The 19,481-nt window shown below is 55.1% G+C and overlaps 1 protein-coding gene across 1 annotated transcript in view; it reads right to left on the bottom strand.

Annotated features, from left to right (window-relative positions):
* Window positions 1-19,481, bottom strand: part of ADAMTS17 (ADAM metallopeptidase with thrombospondin type 1 motif, 17) — a 195,371-nt gene that overhangs the window by 51,689 nt on the left and 124,201 nt on the right. Inside the window, exons 13-15 of the mRNA XM_004692959.1 lie at window positions 14,653-14,819; window positions 9,390-9,517; window positions 848-968 (exon numbers count right to left, since the gene is read on the bottom strand). Of these exons, the coding sequence (XP_004693016.1) occupies window positions 848-968; window positions 9,390-9,517; window positions 14,653-14,819 (416 nt within the window). The remainder of the gene's footprint in view (window positions 1-847; window positions 969-9,389; window positions 9,518-14,652; window positions 14,820-19,481) is intronic.

Raw genomic sequence — 19,481 nt, 5'->3', positions numbered from 1 at the left:
AGTAATCACTGCAGACGCTTTTCGGCTCAGTTGCACCCAAGTTCTCTTGGTGACGCTGGGTAAGCGGACTCCGTCCCGGTCACACCCCGCCCGGGCCCCTCGCCGTCCCGGTCACACCCCGCCCGGGCCCCTCGCCGTCCCGGTCACACCCCGCCTGGGCCTCTCACCATCCCGGTCACACCCCGCCTGGGGCGCGTCTCTGTAAGTGGCCACTTGGCTACTTTCCTTGATGCCATGGGCTGGAACCTGCAGGACAGGGGGGCAGAGGCCACCCCACCTCTGGGGAAGCTGTGGCGATGACTCCGGCAGAGACAGGAGGCCCTGAGAGGACCGCTCACCTCCAAGCACAGCGCTGGCAGAGTGTGCATCTGGGGAGTGGGAGTCACCCCCTCACTGTCATCAAAGGCACCTCAGACTCCCCAGAAGGGGCTTTGGGAGCAATTTAGGGGCGAGTTTGAATGCGCTCCCACTTTTATTCATGGAAAACTCACAAAGAGAAAAGCCATTCCCTCTCCAGTAAAAAGGATTTGGCCAAGTGACTTTGCCACTCTCTTCTGTGCAATCGTAATGGGTTATCATTAAAATTTGAACAGCAGCAGGGCTGACATGAAGCCCCGAGCCAGTCAGGGCAGGGTGGTGGCCTTGTGGTTTCCTGGCCTTGGGGCTGTGCCACTGAGCACTCAACTCCTCGCTAGGAACCCGAAGAACCTCTGGCTCAAAGGCCTTCCTTTGCCTTTCAGAAGTGATCACCGCGGGCGAGGCACACAGCCACTGACTTGCAAGCAAAGAAACAAAACAGGACGCGGGCCGCGCTCCCCGGAGCCGTGCAGCCCTCCCTGGCACTCACCCGTCCCTCGGGAGTGGCTGAAGTCGCCCTTCACCACGCGGCACGTCCGGCCGTCCCCGCTGCAGACTCCGCACCGGTCTTCCTTGGCCGCAGACCCGATGATGCCGTCACAGCCGATTTTCTGAGCAACCAGAGGACTGGGTTATTCTGTGTTTCAGACTGGTGGCGGGGGTGGGAGTGGGGAGGGGCATTAAATAGGCTGCCAACAGGGCTGGCTTCTCCAGCAGGCACAGGGCCTGTGATCCACGGGGCTCTCGGGCGCTGGTATTCTGTTGATCTCCATGCACATACTCATCAGTTGTATCTTCCAGTATTTCTTACAGAGGAAGGGTCCTGCAGAAGCCCTGGCCTCGCCCCAGGGCCACCTGAGGCAAAAGCCAGAGATGGGGGGTGAAGTTGGCTCCCACACCACCCCAAGTGCAGTCACGCATTTTTCTGGGAGCTGGGTGGGTGACCTCTATCGGGATGGCATGGACAGGACTCAGGACATAGGGCAGAAGCCACACTGAGGGTGCTGAGGTGGCCGACAGGCCCAAGGTGCAGGCGCTGGGCACACAGGGGCGCTGAAGTCTCCAGCCAGCTCTGATTCAGACCTCCCGGGACCCCGCAATTAAGCAGGTGCAGTGTTAGGAGTTGACGTTCTTCTCGGAGGCAAAGTCTAAGGCAGTTGGCAGCCCACAGGCCCTGCGGGACTGGGTGCAGCTGCTGGCTGGTGCAGCAGAGCTTGCCCAGCCTCTAGCCTGGGTGCTCAGGGGCATGCCAGCAGGGCACATCTTGTAGGCATCTGCCCAACGGAGCGTCTTAGGAACACAGTTGGTCTCTAGGCTGGGGCACCCGATGGTACTGTTCTGAAGTGCAAGCCAGCTCTGGTTATTATTATTATTGTTAGCTGCAGTGACTGGACCTTAGGGAACAACTAGTCTCCCAAGATGGTAAAGACACTCAGGGAGGCTCCTTCAGACTCGCCTTGCTGTGCTTTCTGGTGGGAACAACCCTCTGGTCTGACCTGTGGTAGTCAAGCCCCAGGGCTCAGGGGCCCAATCACCTGGGTCAGTGGTCTCCAAACTCCAGTATATTCCAGAACCATCTGGAGGACTTGAAAGTCACCCACTGCCAGGATGGGGGCCAGAGATCTGTGTTTCTAATGATGCTGTGGCTCAGGAGACTTTGGGGGTAATAAGGGGTATAGAGAGAGGCTTCACGGAGAGGACTCCTCTGTTTGTCCTGGGGTTGAGTCGTGGGGGTGGGAGTGCCTGTTCTAGCTCTCTATGAATGGGCTACCCACTAGTGCGGTGATTCCTGCTGCCCCCCTGTCACCTCTGGGCTGAGGTGTCCTGGAGGGAGGTGTAGCACCGGCAGATGACCGTGACAGCAGCCCCTGGCTCCCTGCACACTGACAGCCACCTACGTGGTTTCCCGGGCTGCTTGCAGGTCCTGCCAGCAGTTCTCTGTGGCGAGAGCACTTCCATCCCTCCACCTCCCAGCCAGGCTCGCCCTTCCTCAAGTGCCATCTCCTCGGGGGGAACTGTCACACCATTCACAGCCTCCACTCAGCCCATGACACGATTTCCCGTACCTGCCCCAGCACCCAGGATGATGAATTGTGTGTATGTGGGATGAAGACAGAGACCCTCTTGACTACACCCCTTCTGGCGGCCATCTCATGGAATGCCTTCAACATAAATATTTGATAAATGAGCAAATCAAATTCCAGCCTATGCACTTTCTGCTGGGCGCTTTCCCTGGCTGGCATCCAGGCCTTCACCACGCTGTTCTGCTCACACGAGCTTCTCTTCTTCCCACCAGAATGCAAGCGCGTGGAGGTTGGCAGAGAGTTCTTTGTACCCCGTCTACCCCTGCACACAGTGGCCGGCAAGACAGGGAGCACATAACACGCATTCCACGGATGCCCAAGGAGGATGACTTCTTACGCAGCCGGGCCCCGGCAAACCTGGGAGCAGGGGCCTGGCTTTCCCAGAGAGCCCTCGTGACTGTCCTCTCTGTCCCAAGTTGGACCACCAGCCCTCTCAACACGACGCAACTTCTTTCGCTTTGATTTGAACAGGACTTTGGAGATTTGAGGGGCTTTGTTCTTCACAGCATGACACCTGTGTCTGCTACGCCACTCTGCCCTACTAGCAAGGTTTCTGTGTCAACCTCAGAGCTGCTCTCTCCACTCCTCCTACACCCTTTTATCCCTCCCTTCTGGTCTTCACATTTTTCTGAGTCTAAGAGTTATTTCTGCTGTTTTGTTAGTGTGTCAATTTATATCCCATCTGAGTGAAACCCTCCAGGGTTTTTCATTCATTTTCTTTTTACTTATTTGTCTGTTTATATACATATATATATATGTATATTTTATTTTTTACATCATCATTTTTAGACAGTGTATGCTTTATCATCTTGGGAGTTTTTCATTTACTGACAGACTTCACTTAGCACTGTCTCCATGAGTTCTATCCATGTTGTCTCAAAGGCAAGCTCATATTTTTTAGAGCTGAACTGTATCCCATCAAGTACATATAGATCTTCTAGGGTGGTTTCCATGCTTAGCTCATGTGACCATTGCTGCCAGAAGCATACGTCTTTTTAAATTAGTTTTTTCATATTGTTCAGATAAATGCCTCGGAGTGGATTTGCTGGGTTATATGGTGTTTCTCAATCAATCTCCATAGATGATCCTTGGGTTTCACTCCCCGCTCGCTGGGAGGTGGAACACTTTCTTCAGCTTAATAGCCACCTTCCAACTATGGCCTCATTCTTTCTTCTACTGAAGAAAGAATGTTTCTTGTTTTAATTTGAACTGATTTTTTCCAGGCCAGCAGCACACCCCTCACCCACATTCCCTGGGCCCCTGGGTGAGTTCCACTGATTCCCGAAGGACTCATCTTTCTCTTTGTCCACTTACCCTTGGTTTCCCAGGTGACCCTTCCTTCCTTTAGAATAAATGCATGGAAAATAAAATTTCTGAATTCTTCCATGTCTCAAAATGACTTAATTGTGCCCGCCTGGTTGGTTGCTCATTTAGCTGCAACAGAATTCTGTAATTTTCTCAATTTTCTGCCACACTCAATTTTTCTGTTTGTTTTCCTTGTGCCTGTTGGTAGTTGGCTTTAAAAAACTAATGATTTCTGGTTGAAATCTCTATTAGAGATTGAGAATAGAACACAGAAAAGTGGACTGAGAGCACTACATTTGGTTGGGAATGTGCCAAGAAGTCATCTCTTGAGGGCTGGAGGAAGGGAAGCTGGAGTCGGTCCCCAAAGGGTGAGCGCTGTGCTCGAGCCCTGGGGCCGCCCATAGCCAGCTGTCCTTGAGCAGTTTATCACGGGACTTTGGAAACATCCTGCTGTTCTGCCCGCATGTAATGACCTCAAAGCCACCAGGCTCCACGTGCAGGGCTGGGCCTGGCTAGACAGAGTATAGGGGCCTTTGACTTAGCTCTTTGTTTTCAGCCAACTTCTCACTTTCGCCCTCTATTCCCAAATTCTAGCCCCTTTTCTGCATTCGGCTTTTTTTTTTAATTGAAGTAATATCACTTTATTATATTATGTAAGTTTCAGATATTTATTGTTGAGAATTAACATGTGTATTTTCTACACTGAGTTCACCATTACAAGTCCAAATCTGGGTCCTCCTTGGTGGTGCAGTGGGTTAAAGCACAGCACTGTGAAGCCACTGCAGCACGAGTTCGATCCCCAGACAGGATGGGTGACCCACATGGCTCTGCAGACCTCCATTGACCTGCCCACTGTCCCCTCAGCATTGTACTTCAGTACATCTGCCTGTTCTGCTCCCCACTCTGTCTCTGGTGAATCTTCTCACCAGTCCCCCTCTCCCAACCTTTGGCCTGTACTCCAGTTCTGTATGCATAGGTAAATAAATCTTTTTTTTTTTTAAGATTTATTTATTTATTCATATAGAACTGGGGTACAGGCCAGAGATGCGGAGGGTGAGAGGATTCACCAGAGACAGAGTGGGGAGCAGAACAGGCAGATCGACGAAGTACACTGCTGAGGGGAGCAGCGGGCGGGTCAGGAGAGGTCTGCCGCACCATGTGGTCTCCTCCGGGGCAGGCGGGAATCGAACTCATGCGGAAGTGGCTTAAGCTTCTTAGTGCTGTGCTTTAACCCACTGCGCCACAAGGGAGGACCGATAAATAAATCTTTAAAAAAAAAAAACGTCGTCCAAATCCATCCTTCATCACACCATTGCTCCCTTTCACCTGAGATACCCATCCTCTTCCCCTTCAAGCAACCACTATCTGGTCTTAAAGTCCAAAGTGTATTCTTGTTTAATTTAATTGATCTGATTGTTTTCTTTATACAGAATATAACTGAAATCATGTGGTGCTTGTCTTTCTCTCTCTGGCTTATTTCACTAAACAGAATTCCTTGTAGGTACATCTAGGACGCTGCAAATGGCAGGATTTCATCAGCATTTTTTGTAGCTGAATAGTATTCCACTGCCTTCTTTTTCCATCTGTCAACTGAGGGGTTGTTTTCAGCTCCAGGCCACTATAAACAGAGCTGCAAGAACATGGTGATCTATCTCCTTATTGTTTCTGTCGTTTTGATTAGGACTAGTGTGTGCTCTCATTCTGACCCTGGCTGCTTTGTTTGCCCGATGACACGTCCCCCACTCATCCTCCAGAAAGAGGGGACAGCTTTCTTTTGTCAGTTTTTTCTCTGCATGGTTTGCACTCCGTTGCCGTGCCTTTGGTCTAGCGGGATCTGGGAGGGAGGAGAGCAAATATGTGGCCCGGTGAGCTGGTTTAATCTAGAAATTGCTATGGAAAGTTAATCAGATAAAAGGGATGCAGGGCAACTCGAGTTTTAAGCTCTGCTACCCACTCTCCTCAGCACACAGTCCAGAGTCCCTCTGGGGTGGCCCTGGGGGAGCACCGCCGCGCATAATCCTGCCACCCCAGAGGCCACCGACCCTGCAGTATTCTGCTTTCGGGCTCAGCAAACCCAGGACATGCACCTGTTAGGGTCTCGGGAAGTGTCTCCTGCCAGAGCACGTTGGCTATATGTGCAGAAGCTACAGTGGTCTTAAAGCTTCCAAGCCTGTCCGGTCTGGGGTAACTTCGGGTCTGGCCATCAGAGGGACGCGGCCCTCGAAAGCCAGGAGCGGCGAGGCGCGCTGCGTGTGGGCGGCCCGGGAACTCGCTTTCTCTGTGCTGGAGGCCGACAGTAGGAATCATGAGTGATGGGACTCCTGATTTATAAGGACTTGCAGAAAAATAGACAATGTTTGCGTTTCTTCCCCCGACTCATTCCCACTTTTATGAGTGCTGTTAAGTTTCATTTCAGCATGTTAAGTAATTTGTGACTCACTGAAATAAAACTTAACTCCGTCCTCATAAAAGTGGAATAAAGTGGTATTTCCCTGTTTCACGTTATGGTTTGAATCAGCCTGCTATTTGCAGCTCCATGGAATCCACTCTAAGTGCCATTTTGGAGCTTCTTGTCCCCTCTATTCCCTACTGACTAGTCACTACCTTTCTCAAAATGTCCCCAAACTCCTATGGTAACCCCAAATAGCACACCTTATAGCTAAAGGGAACAGAGGAAAAACCCTGTATGTGGGCCATGGGCGATATTTCTAAAGTACCATCTTATATAAAATGTGGATGGTTTCCGGCCCTCCCTGGTGGTGCAGCAGGTTAAACCACAGCACTGAGAAGCTAAAGCCAATTCAGCACGAGTTCGATCCCCGCCCTGGAGGTGACCACATGGCGAGGCAGACGTCTCCTGACCTGCCCGCTGCTCCCCTCAGCAGTGTACTTCCACGATCTGCCTGTTCTGCTCCCCACTCTGTCTCTGATGAATCCTCTCACTGCCCCAGCACCTCTGGCCTGTACCCCAGTCCTGTATGCATAAATAAATACATCTTTAAAAAAAATGTGGATGGTTTCTACCCTTTTCCTACTAGAATTAGATAATTTTATCAACAGAATAGGTACAGCTCCTCAGCTCACTCCCTGCCTGCTGGTTTGTTTTTATTTTTGTTACTATTACTGTTCTTCTCTTTAACCAACTTTCCTTGCTTGACTCACTCACAAGTATCACAGGAATCCAGAACATTCCAGCTTGGCAATCACTGTGACTAGCATAAATACAGAATTTGTTTTTATTTTCTTAAGATCTTATTAGGTATGGTCAATTACCATGATAAAGATGCATCAGCTATGACTTTACCACTTTAGGATTTTTGAGAATTAAGAGTGGTCTAAGTTAATCTTTATAGTTTCTTTCCGAAGAAAGAGTCCGTTGAAACATTTCAGATGATATTTTTTAAACTTCCTTCAAGTGCCTTATTAAGGTTTTCATCTTGGGGGGCGCTTGCAGGTGGATGCCGCCCCAAGACCAGCGTGGTTCTCCTTCTGCCAAGACTGGTGGGCTGCCTGGAGGCAGTGGCTCACGGGGCACATCCCCGCGGAAGAGCAGGATGGCCTGGCGAGCTCTTACTTAGGAAGCAAACAGCCTGCCCTTGGCTTGCACACAGCTTGCTTAGAACTGCCCGCAACCCCTTCCTTTCAGTATTAACCATCAGTCCTTTGTCCATACTTCCTGGGCAGTTCTCTACCTGGACATTCTTTGCTACGGCATGGCAGCCCTGAGGGTCCAACTTAACCACTCACCACCGCCTCCTTCCTGGGAGAATGCCTTGCCGAGACCCATGGATCTGTACTTGGTAACAATGTCAGGAAGGGCCAAAGGAGCCCAGAAATTGTCCAGCTGCTCCCTGAAAAGTGTGGGGATTGACTGAGACTTTGCAGGGAAAAAATTGAGTTAAAAGGGTTAAAAGGGTTGGCTGCCGGGGCTCCTGGAGGCTGCTTCTGTTTGTGTCTTTCTTTTGCCCTTGATGGTGGCTGCCCGGGCCAGGCTCAGGTGTGTCCCCCTCCTGGGTGAGTGGCTCAAGGCTTGGCGGCAGGTTCCTGGTGCCATCACCAGACCCTTGGGATTTGTATTTTTCCAATGTTGTGGGCACTTCCCAGAACCGAGCATCGAGAAGATGCTGGTCTTAGCCACAGCTCTAGCCCCCAGTCTCTCTTCCAGTGAAGCCAGAAGTCCCCTCAGTGGCTCATGGCAAGGGGACATCTTTGCTTAGTCCCCATCGGTGTCACCGGGGAGGTCAAACGAGGAAATGCGAAAATTGGGAGTAGAGGCCCGTTTTCCTCCTGAAGCCACTTAAACGCGAGCCTGATGCTCCCCCGGCAGCGGCAGTCAATGCTGGGTGGACGCACTGCCCAGACGCGGGCACGGGGCTGGTGGCTGGGGTGTCCCCATGGCCCCGCACAACAGGTGCACACAGAACTGGGCCACGGCTACAGCCCACATGGCATCATTGAGGGGGGCATCACCAGTCACGCCCTCTGGGGTCTCTGGGCAGCCCCTCCGCCCCCGCAGCGGCTGCCTGGACCAGGAGGAGGCCCGTTCAGATGGGCAACGGGCACTGGCTTGGGAGGGCCCAGCTACAGGTGTCTCCCGCTTATAGACTCAGCAGAGGGATGGGTGAGATTCCTCTCTCCCTCCCTCCTTTCTTTTTGTCCTCTTATCCTCTGGTTTCTAACGTTAAGTAGGTTTCAGGTGTACAGACCTGGAACATCGGCACCTGTAAACATGATGTCACCCCCGTCACCCCACACTGGCCCCCTGTCCACTTTACCTCCCCCTCCTGGTTTCTGAAGTGAAATTTACCACTGTCCTAATGGCACAGACATCCAACATCGGGTTGTTTAGGGACCCATTCCATGGGGTGCAGCGGACCCCCAAACCATGCCTATTTTGCCCCCCAGGACTTCCCCTCCCATCAGCCCTCTTACACCTGCTTAGGTCAACCAGGAAGCCTGCCTGAAGCCAGCAGTGCCTCCAGGGCGGGCTCCCACACCCAGGCCCCTGCCTCTCGTCTCCTTGTCGTGAGGTCAGCCACGGCTTTGACTGTGATGTTGCTCCTATTTCAGCCACAGCTCCCAGTGGGCTGCAGGTGGCTCGGCCACTGGACACCTCCCTTCATGCTCAGCCACTGGATGCCCTGTCACGCTCAGACACTGGAGGCTCCGTCATGTTCAGGCACTGGACACCCCCTTCACGCTCAGCCACTGGACACCCCCTTCATGCTCAGCCACTGGACAACCTCCTTCACGTTCAGCTACTGAGCACCCCGTCACATTCAGCCACTGGACGCTCCCCTTCTTGCTCAGCCACTGGACACCCCTTGGCGCTCAGCCACTGGACACCCCCTTCACGTTCAGCCACTGGGCACCCCGTCACATTCAGCCACTGGAGACCCCCTTCACATTCAGGCACTGAGCACCCCGTCACATTCAGCCACTGGACACTCCCCTTCATGCTCAGCCACTGGACACCCCTTGGCGCTCAGCCACTGGAGGCCTCTTCACACTCAGCCACTAGACATGTTCAGCCACTGGACGAGGCTGCGGGATTGGAGCCTCCGTAAGGACACCCACCTCCCCAGCCCTGAGGCCGCCACCCCACCTCAGCCACTGTGGGGTTGGACCCAGGGAAGCAATCACCTGGCACCTGCCGTGCACGCAGAGGTCAGTCTCATAGGGCCCACAGGGTGTGCCGTCCAGGACCCTGTCGGCCACCAGCAGCGGCGACTCCTTCCCCAGCGGCGAGCAGTACAGTTCACACGGCTTCTCTGAGGAGGGAAGGCGAGCGTCAGCGTGTGGGCCTGTGGGGCGCAGGGGCGTGTGCAGGGGCGAGCCCGGCACGGGTGCCTCAGAGATGCACACCCCCACCTTGGAACACTCCCCAGCACACGGGGGTGGCCCACGGGGGCGGGGGGGCCTCTGTGGCTCTCTCGCAGCTCGGTCTCTATCTTTGCTTTTCTGAAGGCGCTGAAGACACCAGGCAGAGCCCGCAGCCTCAGGAAGTGGAAAGTGGGCCGGGCAGTGTGGAGGCTGCTCCTGCAGTGGGGAGCGGGCGGGGAGGGTGTTATGGGCAGGGGTGTGGGCCCCACAGGTGCCCCCACGAAGAGGCTTTGCCAGCACAGGGCTCTGGCGCTGCGGGCAAGAGCTACAGGCCTGGTGGCAGTGGGTGAGGGGCTGGGCGAAGCTCAGAAAGGGAACGAGGAGCCGTGCGGTGTTGACGGGCCAAGTCACGGGGGGAACCCCGATTCCTGCTGTTTCTGCAGGCAGCTGAGTGCCCAGAACCTGCAACTTCCCTCACCTAAGCTGTCCTTTCTGGCTGAAGACCCCTGCCTGTCACCAATGTTCTGGAACATTCTCATCACCTCAGTAGGTGCCGCTCTGCCCGGAGTCCTCTGACGTGGAGTCTCTGCACCACGAGACCCGCATTTGGGCCTCGGCACCACCCTGTCATCCCAGAACTGTCTGAGCCACGGCCACTGACAGGCGGTTTCTCACAGGCCCCAAGGCTAAAGGACTCTGGAAGGACCCAACTCAGTTATCTTCAGACTGGAGAACGGACAGGACTGGGGGCTCTCAGAGGATGCGGGATGGCGTGGCTGGCTCACAGGAGAACTTGGTAGTTTCTGGGCCTTTCTCTACAGACTCTAGAATCAGTTTGTCCATGGCCACAAAAGAATTCGGTGGGAAGGCACGAAATTTAGAGCTGGGAAGAAGCATGGAGGCAGAGACTCCTTTAGGAAGACCCGCGTGGGCAATTAATCTCCCTGATAAAAGGCCACAGTAAGTGACCTCAGTTCCTGGGCCTCTCCTTTGGACGGCGTCCATACTCCTTCACCTTAATGGTACAGAGGTCAGGGAAAGTTACGCGGCCACACCCCGCAGGGACAGAAGCCTGGAGCATCCCCGGGTGTGGCTGATGTCTTGCTGGATGGAATCCTGACTGAGGCTCGACTGTCCCTGATCCTCACTGACCCACCTGCTGCTGGGATTAGGCTTGGAGGGGAAGCCGCAGACATGCTGGGGGACAGGCCAGGGGGTCAAGAGCACAGGGCCATACTGGCTCGGTGATGCTCCCAGCCCTCCACCTTGAAGGTCACACTTGCGGCTCCTCAGGCCTCTCACTCTGCCGCAGCTACATGAAGGTTGGAGACCCATTTAGATTTGGGTACACACCCAAGCCCTAGCTGGGCCCCGGGGGGACCAGCTGAGGAGGTCAGCTAGGGACGCATGCCGAGGAGGCTGGTCAGCCCTCTGTCCCTGAGGATGGCCAGCATGACTCTACAGTCATGGGCCAACAGTGGACACTGGGCTGTAGCTGGACCAACCAGACTTTGACGCACCCTGCTGTCACAGGGCCAGCAGTGACACGTGACCACGGGTGCCAGGAAGTCTTTCTGCTTGGAAACTTGCATGCCGGTCAGTCACACAGAGGTAGCTCTCATGGCTGGTAGAGCTCAAAGAAGTCTACCCTCCCTTCCTGTCAATTCCGAAATCCAAAAAGCTCTGAGGAGGGCAGGCGCTTTCCGACATTTGTGGCAAACACACTTGGCAGCAGAACTAGGGGTGGCTGACACGAGGCTGTGACTGTGCTCAGTGCCCCCCGAGAGGTGAGTCATGGGTTTCCTGGTAGGGGTCTTCGTGCGTCTGACGCGGGTGCTTCTCGGATCCCAGTGGGGGCTTATGTAGGATATGGTTGGTGCACGGTTACTGCCTCACACCTAAAGGCCTCTCGCTTGTGAATCGCATCTGGCCCCAAAGGATTTGGATAAGGGACGAGACCGACATGAAGGGCGTTATGGCCGGCTAGCAGCTTGCACGTTGTCAGACAGCCTCTCTGTGGTGGGGGTGGGAAGAGATGAGCTGCAGACATAGGAGTGGATGGAGAGAAAGTCCTGGCATCTCCAGGGGCCTGGACCCCTGCATGCCCACGCCTGGCTCTCACCTGCCCCTTGGAACACAGGGCACCAGCATCTTTGCAACCACGTCCCGGCTTGGCCAAGGTGGGGTCCGGGAGCCCTAACCATCCCCTCTGGAGGCTCGGACCAGGAGTGGGTTCTGCCTGCTGGGAGAAAGGAGCTAGAAAGGCATGTCAGACATGACCTTTGCCAAGCCCTCTGACACCTCAGTGGGCACAGGGCCTGCTGGCCCGAAGAGAGAGGACTGAACTCTTGATTTCCACTTAAGTGAGATGCCAGGAGAGAGCAGCGGAGGGGGTGGGTTTGGAAATGTGCCATCTCCATGGGCTTCTGTCTCAGGCTTTTCCACTTAGAAATATTTTCTAAGGAGAGTCTTTGTCTTCTTTTGGCGGTGGGATGGGTTTGTGGTCCTGAAGGCCTCCCTTGGGAAATCTACCTCTGCAAGATTTTTTTTTTCAAGAAGAGAAAAAACATAGCTTCCCTTTCTTGAACTGAGCGTAACTCGCCAAAGAATTCTGCAGCGATAACAAGGCTCTGAATGAGGCAGTCATTGGGCTTCAGAAGTACCGACCGCAGGCATTGCCCCTATCACGGCTCAGCTAGAATCGTGCCTTTTATAAACCACTTCTGAGAGGAACTCTTAGAATCTGTACTCTCCCCCGCCCTCTGAACTGGCCATTTATTATTTTGTTTACACCCTCGTGAAAGTCCTTTTAAAAAATGCTGGCTTTTGTTTAGATTTGAGAGGGAAATGAAACCAAATATGCATGACGTCGTGACCGTGACCATTACACCCCAGAAGGAACAAGCCGGGCTGCCCTTGCAAAGCCCTGAACCTGGGGTCTTCCCTTCAAAGGCAGAATGCTCGCTGCCGGGGCCGCCCTTTCCCCTCAGAGGCGCTGGCACGCTGGCTGTTAGTATTTATTGCTTTGGCAGAAAGGAGTAAAACTCAAGTGGGTGAAAACGCCTTCTGAGCCCTAGCGAGCTCCCTGAATGGCTTCACCGAGCAGCTTCCCGGAGGGCACCGCGGAAGCCGTCAGAGGCGGCCGTGTAGCTAGCGAAGCTCAGGGCTCAGCCACCCCAATGTGGTTAGGCGTGAAACAGAAGTGGAATCTGCACTCAGAGAAACCTGTGGAAAAACAGGCGTGTACGGGGGACTTCTGCACTGAACAAGAGGGCGGGAGAATTGAAAAACGAAGCGAGTCACGGAGGAAAGAACAGCTGCAGGAAAATAGCTGAGCAGAGGCGAGAACGGACGAGTCTGTCAGGTCCGACCTGCAGAACACGAGCTCTGGCTTCTTGCTCTGGAGCAGAATGCCACAGAGGACCTCATGCGGCTTTCCTGTAGTCTGGGGACAGGCGGGGTTGGCAAGCAAAGCCCCCTTATCAGCACTGGCCGCTTGCTGGAAACACCAGGGCCTGAGGGGCGTCTCCCTCCTCACAGGGTGCCCAGCTGCCTGGGACGGCTGTCCCAAGTCAGGCGAGCCAGGCCAGGGGAGCCCCTGCTCTGGTCACGCTTGTCCCTTTGGAAGCTCAAGGAGGTCCTGGGGTGAGGCTCCACCTGGAATTTTCCACAACAGCCCCAGCATCTGCACATCACCCATGGTTGGGGGCCGCGGGGGCCCCAGGGGATGGGCCCGAATGTCCCACTGAGGTGTTGCTGAGACTCAGTCCAGGAGGACTTGGGTTCTCCTTCCTCAGTCAGAGGGTGTAATCTCCCCTCTGTAGACAGAGCGAGGTGCAGGCTCCCGTCTCCCGAGGCCTGCAGGTGAGGTGCCAGCGTGGCTGCTGTCACACAGCTCCCTGCAGGGGTGTTCATTTTACACAAGCGAAGTGGGGAGCTCTGGCTACACGCTGAGCCCACGTCTGAATGGGCTGGTGTCATCTGCCGTGATCCGGAGCACCCCAGGCCGCGTTACCCGTCTCCCACCGCATTAAGCTTGTTGCGGCAGATGACAGCCGCAGGCTTCAGAGTTTCTCACGTCATGTGCGTGGTCCGGCTGTCAGGACTCGGCACACGTCAGGCCCAGCTGCTGCGGTTCTTATTAAAGTTCCTTCACTCCCCGCTCATGAAGTCACCTGTTCTGTCTTCTTCGAGCGCTGGAAGCCAGATGAAGGCTGCCTATTCTCTGAGTCAGCTGCTCCGGAAGTGGGGTCGGCTCCCTCCCTGCTTCAGCTGCAGGAGCTCCGAGACCTCTGGGAACGTAAGCCTCTCATCTTGAGTCTCAGATTCAATGAGACGTTGTCTGTGGGCTAACCTGCACCTGGCGCGTACGAGGCTCAATAAATGGGACCATGTTGTCATCATCACAGCGTCTTGTTTTCCGAAGATGAGCAGAACTCTCGGTATGAAAACCCCTCACGAGGCCTCATCCAGGAGAAACACCACAAAGCCTAAGCGAGCTCACACACCACCGACGGCCGGCCAGGCTCGGCAGAGGCTTGCAACGACTCCTGGGGTGGAGTCCCTCAGCTGGGAGAAAGCTCTCATGGAGAAAGTGTGACCTGTACTTGGTATCATCTTTCTCAAGCTGTAAGCAGCCCACATAGTTTATTTCCACGCAGTCCAGTCCAGGGCTAAGAGCCAACCCAAAATGCACCAACACCAGTAACTGCAGGACTCACGGACAGCGGAGAGGGAAGCGGCGGACACTCCTGGAGGACACTCCAGGACCAGCGCTCCTGGACGCCGGCCTGGCCTCAGGACATGGCACCAGTGGCGGGCTGCCAGCCACACGCCTGCGGAGGAGTCTGGTCAGCGGGCTGCCTCACAGCTGCTCTTGGGAAATCTCAGCGAGCTGGGTCACCCAAGTTCAGCCCTGCCACTCGAAAAGTAGGTCAGTGGCTGACTTGGGCAGGGACCACTGGGCGTCCTCTGGGAGGACTGTGGGGGCGGGAGGGGTGCTCTGGGGCTTCTCCTAGGGCGTCTGTATGTTGTAGGGGCAGGAGGTGGGCGCCACTGTGGAGGGATGCGCCGTGTGCCTTACCGTCGACCACCACTGCGGTCAGCAGGCCCTTCTTCTTGCTGCTCAGCCTGTCGTGTGTCTGGCACTGCTGGTCCCGGAAGCTGGGCAGGCCCTTGGGGCAGGGCAGGTTCTCGCAGACAGCATGCTCCACGCTGGCCCCCGGGCAGTGTGTGCCTCCAGGCCCCGGCCTGAAAGAATGGGACAGTCTGCATCAACCAGCCAGCGCTGTAGGAAGAGCGGGGGTCTTCTCTGTTCAGCGCTGTTGCAGGGAGGGGGAGGTAAGGGGGTAGGCAAGGTTTCCAAAGTTACCCCCATCCAGCTCCCACAGACCATAACACAGCAATCCCAGACCCACGCTGACGGCATGTTTAAGTGAGCCATCAGAAAAAACCTCTCCAAGAGCTATAAATCAAGGTCATCTGGAAATAGAATACAGTGAGTATTAGTTCAGCAAGGTCCACAAATGGTGTCTGTCATCAGAACTTAAAACGTGGCCATCTGTAACACTGAAACCCCATGGGGAATATTTGGTGTGTGTGAGGTTTTTGGTGGGGGAAGGGCATCCTTCTATAAAATGAAGAACCTATAAATTATTCCCAGGTACACTCTGGAGGTGGTTAAGTTTTAGGATGAGAAAGTCACCAGTTCTCACTGATTTGCTAATAAAAAGAATCAGAGTGATCTGTCCACTTGGTCCAGATCTGGTACCTCCGTGGACCGAGTATGGCCAGCGCCGAGGCCATGGGTCCTGGGCCCTCTGTGCTGAGGCTGAGCCCTCAGCAGTTCTGTGGCCCTGGCTGTGTTCTCTGGCCAAGCCCATGCCCAGGAGGGCCAGGGAGGGCTCTGCCCAGCTATTTCACAAACCTCACAGCACTCAGACGGGGGCCACCTTGATGCCTCCCTGGCCTGCGTGATGCCACGATTATACAAGGGAGTCAGACTGGCCCTGTTGGGGGGAAAGGATGTCCTGAAGGAACTCTGCAGACACAGGTTTTGTGGACTCCATCCCCTCCTCCAGTTATTGAAACTACAATTCCACCCTACTCCAGTCACTGAAACTCAACTCCCAGCAATACTAAAGGAGAAATGTGAGGATCCAAGGTGGAGCTAAGTAACCATTTTGGGACTTTTGGGGAAATATAGAGGAACCATATTGAGCAGGCTCTCTCCCTCTGTCTCCGGTGGCCTGCGGCTGGTGGCTGGTCGCTTAGCTGGATGAGCATTCAGTGTGCTGTTGGAGTTCCAAGTTAGCGGACCTGGCAGGACGCTCTAGTTAACTTGTATTTTCTCTCTTTCCTTCCCTGGGTTGTTCCTTTTCTTTCCCCTTTGTAAATAAACCCATTATTGACCCTTTTTGTGTGTGCCTGCATTATAACTGAATCTTAAGTGCACAGGTGAGGACCCACAGACAGGCACCCAGTTCACATTGGGTTGCCCTGCCTCAGCCCCTTGCCCTTTTCACTGAAATTAGGCAGACACGAGCAAATAGCAGAGACCACAACTGTTTGGACGGCCCGATGACTCTTCACAGACTACGCGCGCTACCACAGGCCGACGTTTGGTTGAAGTCAACGTTTCACCTGGCTGCTTACCGCGTTCGCGCAATGAGGCCGTCCTGAGGTCACCATCTCAAGGGAGAGCCAGGCCGGCAGAGGCAGCGGGTGTGCAGGCGGCTACCCGGGAAGCTGTCTACAAAGCGCCAGATGGAGAGCGTTTCTGGCCTGTGGGCCATACAGTCTGTGGCAACTGCTCACCTCTTCCATTGCAGCCCAAAAGTGGCCCAGACAATGTGCAAACAGAGGGCGTATGGCTGTGCACCAGCCAGCGGAGCTATGCACAAAACCAGGTATGGCCGGATCTGGTCCTCGGTCCCTCTGTCAACTCCTGGTCCTCCAAAATGCACCCAGAGGAGAAGGTAAGGGTCCTGCTCTGTGTCCACATGCCCCAAACAACTGGCCTTGGGAGGAGCCGCGAGTTCCCATCTCCAAGTGTGGAAGAGCCAAACTTCTCCAAGGCTTATGGACGTGAACACAGAGGGACTGTGTGCTCTTTTCCTTGCCCAGAGCAGTAGGGGGCCGTGGGGCTCAGACAAGTGATACGCACGGCATGTTCAGTAAGCGTCTCAGACAACCTCCCCTGGGTGCTGGGCCTGGGAGGAGGCAGATGTGTCCTATGTCATGTAGAGGCTGGTGGCCCTGTGGACCGGGAGGGACGGCCCTGTGGACCGGGAGGGACGGCCCTGCCGACTGCTGCATCCGCGTGCATGGCTAGAACCAGGGAAGGGTGGTAGATGCTGTAGCGTGAGCTGAATGCGTCCCGGGCTGAATGTGTCCGTCCCAAATTCCTATGTCAAAGTCCTTGCCCACACTACCTTGCAGGGGGGTGCGTTTGGAAACAGCGCTGTTGAAGCTGTCGTCAGTTAAGATGAGATGGTGCTGGCGTAGGGTGAACTCCTGGTCTGAGACCACTGGGACTGTTATGAAAATGGGAAATCTGGAGACACACACAGGGGGACACTATGTGTGATGAAGACAGAGCCAGGGTGACCCTCTACACTGTAAGATGTCAAGGGTGGCCAGGAAACCACCAGAAGTTAGCGGACAGGTGTCCTTACAGCCGGCAGAAGGGAACCTTTCAACACCTGACTTTTGATTTCTGGCTCCAGCACTGGAAGGAGATACATTTCTGTTGTTAGCAGCACTCGGGTGTGGACATTCACGGCTGCCCATGGGTTCGGGGACGAGGTGTCACGAGGACCTGCCACACCCTCACTAGGCTCGGAGGCAGATGCAGGTGAGTCGGGCAAAATTCAAAGTGATTAGGAACCCCACACAGGACTCAAGCGAAATTCAAAAATATAGACTAGGTTGCGTTCTAGAAATATAAAAAAACTACTTCCGCACAGTCACAGGTGTGGACAGATTGGCACCGGTCTGGGAGGTAACTTCCTGGGGGTCCCGCGTTGTTGCAAAGTCTGTGGCATCCATGTCCATCAACACATTTCTTTTCAAGTTTGATCTGATGGGTCCTCATCCACCAACTATCTTTTTTTTTTTTTTTTTTTTTAAAGATTTATTTATTTGTGCATACAGAACTGGGGTACAGGCCAGAGGCTCAGGGGCGGTGAGAGGCTTCACCAGAGACAGAGTGGGGAACAGAACAGGCAGATCGACGAAGTACACTGCTGAGGGGAGCAGCGGGCGGGTCAGGAGAGGTCTGCCGCGCCATGTGGTCACCTCCGGGGCAGGCGGGGAATCGAACTCATGCGGAAGCGGCTTTAGATTCTCAGTGCTGTGCTTTAACCCGCTGCGCCACCAGGGAGGGCCTATCCACCAACTATCTTTACACCTGGTGGCAGCAGGTGTAACCCAGGCTAACCCAGCCTGAGGGGCGGCTCACGGACGGGCCTGGGCCTCGGCGCTTCCCGCATGAACTCTTCTGTCCTGCTTCTCCTCCCCGTCGGCCTTGTCCCCATGCCGACCAGCCTCCCACCTGGCATCACGCCATCGCCCCCACCCCGCCCCACCTCCCTGCTCATCTTGGGGCCACCTCCACCTGGCAGCCTATTTTTCTTTCCTTCCTGGAGCCTCTGCTGCCTTTGCTCGAGTCTCCTCTAGAACAACTGTGCAGGGCTGGGCTCCTGTCTTCCTCCTGCTCCCCATAGTCTCGAGCAGGGAACGTCAATGCACCTCACAAGAAATGCCTCGTTGCTTCTGACCACTGCAAATGCGAACCTCAGCGAGATACTGCCTCATACCCACCAAGGCCCGCGTGGGAAGGCGGGTGATGGAGCGTGGTGAGGCGGAGAGCAGGTGGGGGCTCGCCAGATGGCAGGCCACTCAGCAAAGCTGGCCGGGGCCCAGCCGGCCGCAGGAGCGTGTGCGGGGCAGCAGCCGGCCACCCCCGGGGGCCACGCCCCCCACTGCTTGTGCTGCGCTCCTCCAGTGGCACTGTGCTAGGGCTTCACCCGCGCAGGTACGTCGCCCACCTGTTATACCTTATTGAAGAGTTTTAAAACGAGGAAAAGATAAAGCAGAGAGGCTTTCATGAGAAACTGGAAGTGCAGAGAAAAAGTAGTGTCACCACAGATCTTCCTCTCAGGTGCTATGGGGGGGGGTCCCCTAGGGTTGGGGTCTCAAGGTAGCAGGGGCAGACCCCAATGCAGACCCGGGAGGGCAACAGCCTGCTGACGTGAGCCCACCCCATCCGTCCTTGCGAGCAGAGGGAACAGGACGCGGTGGGTAGAAGAGCAAGATGCCAGCCGAGTGCCACTGGTCTTGTTTTTCTTGTCTCCCGTCCATGAGGAGGTTGCTGGCCACCACAGCGCTTCAGGTCTGCTTCCTACCCCGACACGTTGCTCGGCGGAGTGGGGGTTCTCCGCCGGCCCCAGACGGTTCCAAGGGTGAGCGGGCACTGTGGGGCGCCTCAGCAGAGACACGAAGCTGCACCACCCCTTCCCAGGCAGACGCCTTAATATAAGGCCTCCTCTGAAAGGCTCCCAGAACATAGGCAGCTTTCGCTTCTGGGCAGAAGACTGGGTGGAAGAGAACCACACAAATGCACAGCGGGTCACTGCACACCACTGGGGCTTCACTCTGGCGCCAAACACAACCACAGCACAGAATGCAACTCCCCTGGCCTGCAGGGTCCTGGGGATCACGCTGCTGGCCTCTCGGTGCTCATGGGGCCCTGAAGCAGTTCCGGTTCTGCACTGCATGCTCCTTCTCGAGCGCCAATCTCCTACCCACCTGCTTTGGCTGCAAGATAGCAGCCTTTTCACACAAGAGCAGCTGGGCCTCTTCTTCCCACAACTCCCTGCCCCCCAATGCCACCCTTCTGATGGGGTACCT

The sequence above is a fragment of the Condylura cristata genome, unplaced genomic scaffold, assembly GCF_000260355.1.
Source record: "Condylura cristata isolate star-nosed mole 26May11 unplaced genomic scaffold, ConCri1.0 scaffold00035, whole genome shotgun sequence".
NCBI classification, from domain to species: domain Eukaryota; kingdom Metazoa; phylum Chordata; class Mammalia; order Eulipotyphla; family Talpidae; genus Condylura; species Condylura cristata.
The sequence above is the reverse complement of the archived record's forward strand: the minus strand, read 5'-3'. Positions and strand labels throughout refer to the sequence as shown.